We start from the raw sequence: 6,305 nt of genomic DNA, 5'->3' as shown, positions 1-6,305 counted from the left end.
AAATGACCGCCGGAACCCCTTAATATCTTATTATAACGCTCACAGTAAGGAAAACCCTACATATTCTAGAAAAGGTGCAGAGGGGGGTGAAATTTACGTTTTTAAGTGGAGCGCAGAGTTACGCTCTGATCCTTTAATGGTGCGAGATCAGCGCACAGTTGCCGCGCTCTACTCCGCGCTGGCATTGCTGCCAGCCTCAGTCACTCCTAAACACCGCCTTTCGTGGGAGGCAACATTAGACACCGGCTGAACTTAAGTACTTCGGCGCTGTCTCACATCGTTCCTTTCGCTGAATTATTTCTAAGGCGTTTTTCAGGTGTTTTCTTATGCGAACCAATAATAACTGTGAGACACAAGGAAACCCCGTTATCGCGACGTTAACAGGTAGCCTAGGGAACTGACAGCATTTAATGATTTGTAATTGATATCCCGGGAACCCAGAATACTCTTAAAAGTCATCGATCTGGAAGGAGGATATCTTTCTCACGGATTTGATGGATGTTTGATCGGTTGGTGATGCCCATTTATATCATCGATCGCAAATTTCCAGAGACACCTGGTGAGTCTGTTACGCATGTTACACATGGCTTAGAAACATTGTGTGCTGACCAAGATTTCATTTAGGCACTGTTTGGGAAATGGTAAAAGTTTTTTAATTTAATAACATTTGGAAATGTGTTTTTATTACATATTAAGATACACACTGCTCTGAAAGCATGGGCTGCCTACTTAATGCGATCCTTTAAATAGGATCTCAGATAAAATAAAATACAAAGAAAGGGAAATCTAAAATTATATGCGCAATTAACAACTCAGAACTGCTGATGTCCATGTAATTTAACGACTTTTTATTTATTTATGTGGCATATATGTTAATGCCTGTCACATTCAAGCACTGTAAAACATTTTACTGTACATCTGTGGAAGTGTTTTTTTTTTCTTGCAAATATTCCAATCTTTGTTTGTTACAAATAGAAGTAGTTCATAAATTTATAACATTCCAAAACTGTGCTGTTTATACAGTACAAACTACCTTTCTAGTGGAACACATAGCCTACAGGAAACCACTGACAATCAAAACAACAAATGATATATATATATATATATATATATATATATATATATATATATATATATATATATATAGTCTTCATTTTGTGCAGTCTTTAGAATAATATTTTAAAGTGATATTCATCTGATCGCCCATTATATTTCTAGTTTTATATAAATAGAAATAAGATGGTTATGGTCATGTTTGATGTTGATTTCATACATGTAACTCATTTCTAATGCAATACAATGTTGGGTTTACAACTCGTCACATGCTACAACATTCTGGTCTTAAACGGTTCCCTACAGCTGAGTTATCATGGGCTGAAATGTAAATGTAAATGCATCAGTCATGTTTTGCATATTTGGAAACCATTTAAGACATGTATTTGTTATCGGCTCAGGCTGTTCTAGATAAATGTTCTATAGTGACACAGAGGACAGAGAGATGGAGAAAAGTACATAATAGGACCTAGAAGCTACAACAGTGGTGACACCTCCTCACTGAACACATGATAAACCATGTGGTCATGAGTGTTTTATCTCAGATCAGCACAACATACTCAACCAATCTACTGTTGCTGATAGACTTTTATGAACAGTTTTTCCAAAACATCAAAGAAACGTCAAATCTCCATGACTGGAACATCTGCACTAATATTTATGCATCAATAGTTTTGACACAAGATTGTTATTTATCTTAAGTTTTGAGATATGTGAAATGAACTCAGAATGCAATGTTCCTGTTTCTGAGTGACATTGCTCTCTGTCATGTTCCTCTTAAAATTAAAACCTGAAGTCCCCATAATTTCATTATCGTTTATAAAGCCCTAGAAAACAAGATATTATAGTTCTGCTAAGGTGTTTTAGAGATGTTTCCGAGTACAGCAGACAAATTGACAAGTGTTAAAAGAGCTTTGGACATCTTGTTGCTGACAACTTAACATTATGATATAGGGCCGATTATTCTAACAAGACTTATTTTCACATGGTTCCTTGCACTGTTACTATATTATAATCTCCTTTTCCATATGATGAGCTCCATATATATGGCTTTTCTGACATATAATGAACTTGCTGGGTAGTTACAGCAGTAAAAGCTAAAATGGCATGTTTGTTTCAGCAAACGCATTTTCATCTTACATCTGCTTTTGTTAAAACAATTGGTTAGGTTTAGGGTATGGGTTTTGTGTGTGTACTTCAAATGCTAGAGAGCATCAATATTTTAATGTAACTTGCTGGACATTTCATTTCCAAAATGATTGCATCCAACGTAATAACAGCACATTTTTCCAATATAATTGGGTTTAAAATGTAAAATGGTTTTTTAAAACTCACTATTTGACATGTTTTTTCATCAAATGCCTTCAGATGTGAGAGTCTGCTTATCAGTTGGCCTATTTTATTTTAGTATTACCTCATTTTGTGCTGAAAGATAAGGATGTTGCCAAATTAGCATGAATCTTCATATTTTCTGTTCCTCTTTTTCAATTTGCACAATCTATTTCCAATTACATGTAATCATAAGCATTAGTGAACAAGCAATTGTTATTTTAACAAAGTGATTCACTAACAGAGCAGTTTTAATGTTGCTATAAATATTTTTTTTTTGTTGAGGTTAGGGCTGGTGGTTTGGGTTAGTTGCAATAAAAATACAATATGTAACACATTCCTTAAATTCATTTCATAGGTCTTATACCTCACTCCATGAACTAACCATTTTGTACCAATCCTCAACACCTATTTTATTAAACAGTGTTCATGAAAGGCGAGGAATGGTTTGAAAATTCAGCATAAACATGGAGAATTTAAGACCAACTGCGTTTGAAGTATACTGTGAGACTTGTAAATAGAATGTAATTGTGGACACCTTGTCATGTATTCCTGTCAAACTTCAGTCAGAGTGCAAAACCACAGAAAAGAGCAAAAAAGTATGTGGATACTGCTATTGTTTCTATAGAGTATTGAAAGCCTAGCAGAAACACTGGGGCTGAGTTTAACAACATAAAAAGTTCAGAAGCCTGATCGAAGTCATTTAAGATGGAGGTATAAACAGTGTGGTTTAGTTATAGAACAGATGTATTCTCTATGAAGTGTACAAACACAAAAGTTTCCAAGAGCTGTTATGGATACATTTTGATGGAGAAGTCATCTGGAGGGTATGTGTCTGTCTTAACAGACATGCTTAGAGGATTCACCATTGCTGTGCCAAAAGCGAAGCAGACTACAAATATTATAGCCAAGTCTGTGATTCACCATGGCAGTGCCAACAAGAAATTGAACAGAAGCTCTTACAGTAAAAGCTGCACTGAAGCACTAAATTTGCATTATGGGTGACCCTCACAGTTACGCTCTGACCTAGAATTTTTGAAGCAAGCATGAGACAACTTTCCCTTAAGTATTAGATTGCTAATTAGATTCTAAAGTCTCTGCCACACTTAGGGTAATTGCCACTGTGAAATATCTGTGGAATATGAACTTATTTACCGATTACTAAGATGCTGCAATCTTTATTTCTGAAAAACATGGAAAAGGCACCCTCTACCTTATGATGGTTGATAATTAATAGTGGCTTATTAAAATTAGAAGAAACCCTTAAATAATCTTTGTTTCCTGCCAAAACAGAAGCTTGGTTTGTAATTGTTTAGTGGACAGTGATGAAGATCGTATTGTTCCACAACTGTCAATGTACATATGCCTGCTTTTAAAGCAGGGGTAAAAAAAACAATATTCAAAGACCTCATGACTTCTCCAGTTGTTTCTGATTTACTGGATACAAATTAAGATTATACCTGGGTAAATATTTTAGAACTTGGCATAACTAGAAAAATGTATAGTGTAAGATGTCTCCCTGTGTACCCCTGAATCCATGGCTGCTTTCATTGCCCATGAGGCCGTTTGACCTACATGTAAAAAAACCAATCACAGTCTGTTTTGTTCAGCGTCACGTTTTGAGGCATTGGAATCTCACCACAATAGCACACCGGTGTGTAAAACTCTCGGATGTATTATAAAGATTGTATGCCGCAAACTTTAAATATTTCACATACTTTTGAAATTTCAGTGTTTAGTTGATCCTGATAAGCGCTTGTCGTCACAGTTGTAAACACTACGGCTTTCCTCTTTTGTGAGGGGGTTTGGCGCCATGGCATCTTTGTTTCCAGGCAGAACGTTAAAGAACGTGATGCACACGTCTCCTGGAAATCCTGTAGAATTTAACTAATCCATTGACGACTTTGACAGTCCTGAAGTGTTTCCACTTTTGTGTCCCATATGCATTAGACGTTTAGCCAACGGTCTGTGGACGTGACATCTGAGGCTGATACTACTCCCTGGGCAACATGACACCCTCCTAATTTTTTAAATGGCTGTTTATGCATGTAAGCGTTTATTCATTCATTTCATCTGCACATCAACATTTGTGAGATTCAGTCAGTTGAAACCGGATTGAGGTTAGGTGTTTTTATTAAAAAAAAAATTGTGTGTGTGTCTGGTCCATTTTTGTGTGTTTTCTAGGGCTGTCAAAATTGCGTTTAAAAAATATCGTTCGAATATTCCCTCTGAAAAATACAAGAATATTCGAACTATTCGAACATCTGTTTGTGCATGTTGTCAATGACGCGCATTATGTCAATAACAGGACAAAATAATACAAAGAGATATAACTACTTGTATAGGTAGTCTGTTTAAGTTTAAACATATATGACACAGTGTTAATTTCGTTGACTAAATATTTTCGTCATTATTTTCATCACGAATATATTTTTGCGGACGAAAACGAAACGAAAACTAAAAAAGAAGGCACTGACGGAGACTAAAACTATGACTAAATTGATTGACATTATATAAAGGACGAGACGAAAATAGACTGTGACGAAAATCAAATCAGCAGACGGGAGAGATGCGAGGAATGAACAAAAGAACCGGCAAAACGGAACAGGCGAGACTGCATGAAAGAAGAGAACCAATCCGAGCCTGACTTATTGAGACGTGAAGCGAAGGTTTTCAGTTTTTAAATGAGCTCCCGGGAAGTCGGCATTCGAAGAGGTGATGTCTAAAAGAGCGATAAAATGTCCACAGCTCACTTCACGTTTGACGACGAACAAAACAAAACAAAGCGTAAAGCACGCGGAACGCTCATTCATGGCAAGAACACAACCAATTTGAAAAGACATTTACAGACGAGCCACCTGCACATTTTCTCAAATGTAATTTCACAAGGATGTTCTTTTGTTTATTGAGCTAAGCAAAACTGGAAAACTGCAGTGCTTAAATGTTGTAGCATTAAATATTACGAACTGAAAAGTACTGTAAAATAGCCCCTTCTTCAAGTTAGATGCTAATACGTAATATTATGATACATACATTTGATTAATACTAATGTTTAGTATATTTTATAATGTTCTACTTGTTGACAATATCACAAATATTTCTATATTAGTCATGTGAAACGTGAATGTTCACATCCTCTCATTATACATACTAATCTAGCAATATTGTAGTATTTACAATATTGCTAGACAAATGAATACCTTATAAAATCTTGTTACTTTTTTATCCACCCAACTTATTAAATATTTACTTTAAATGTATGCACTTATTGTTCAGCTCAGCTGTAAGCTTTAAGGTCCTGGACCTAACTTTATTTTTCTTTTATTGATGGTCAATTGGCAGCTAGTTATTGTTTACATTATCATGACAGTGTTTGTTGCTGCATAAAAGCTTTTGAATCGAAATAAAGACACAGTTGTGTTGAAATCAGTGTTAATTTTGACACAAAATTTTAATTTAGTTTTAGTCTTAGTCTTTTGACTATAATTCTTTTTAGTTTTAGTCAAGTTTTAGTCATCTGGTTTGTTTTAATTTTAGTCTTATTTTAGTCGACTAAAATTGCTTGGTATTTTAGTCGACTAAAATTGCTTGGTATTTTAGTCGACTAAAATTGGTTGGTATTTTAGTCGACTAAAATAAGACTAAAATCAATAACAGATTTACTAGACAATTTTTTACAGCTGGTATAGGAAACAAACTTAACCAAAATATATAAAACACAAATTCAACTTTATTTCAACACAACTGTGTCTTTATTTCGATTCAAAAGCTTTTATGCAGCAACAAACACTGTCATGATAATGTAAACAATAACTAGCTGCCAATTGACCATCAATAAAAGAAACATAAAGTTAGGTCCAGGACCTTAAAGCTTACAGCTGAGCTGAACAATAAGTGCATACATTTAAAGTAAATATTTAATA

The 6,305-nt window shown here is 34.9% G+C and overlaps 1 protein-coding gene across 2 annotated transcripts in view; it reads left to right on the top strand.

Moving 5' to 3' along the window:
* The first annotated feature begins 207 nt into the window (after positions 1-207).
* The window catches only part of LOC113118535 (neprilysin), a 45,122-nt gene continuing 39,024 nt past the window's right edge, over positions 208-6,305 (top strand). The window contains exon 1 of one of the 2 annotated variants that reach the window (XM_026287777.1): positions 208-559. In XM_026287777.1, the coding sequence (XP_026143562.1) occupies positions 499-559 (61 nt within the window). In that variant the 5' untranslated portion in view covers positions 208-498. The remainder of the gene's footprint in view (positions 560-6,305) is intronic. The other variant, XM_026287778.1, reaches the window with a different exon arrangement.

The sequence above is a fragment of the Carassius auratus genome, chromosome 18 (genome assembly GCF_003368295.1).
Source record: "Carassius auratus strain Wakin chromosome 18, ASM336829v1, whole genome shotgun sequence".
Taxonomy (NCBI): domain Eukaryota; kingdom Metazoa; phylum Chordata; class Actinopteri; order Cypriniformes; family Cyprinidae; genus Carassius; species Carassius auratus.
Note: the sequence above shows the minus strand (reverse complement) of the source record. Positions and strands in the feature narration are given on the sequence as shown.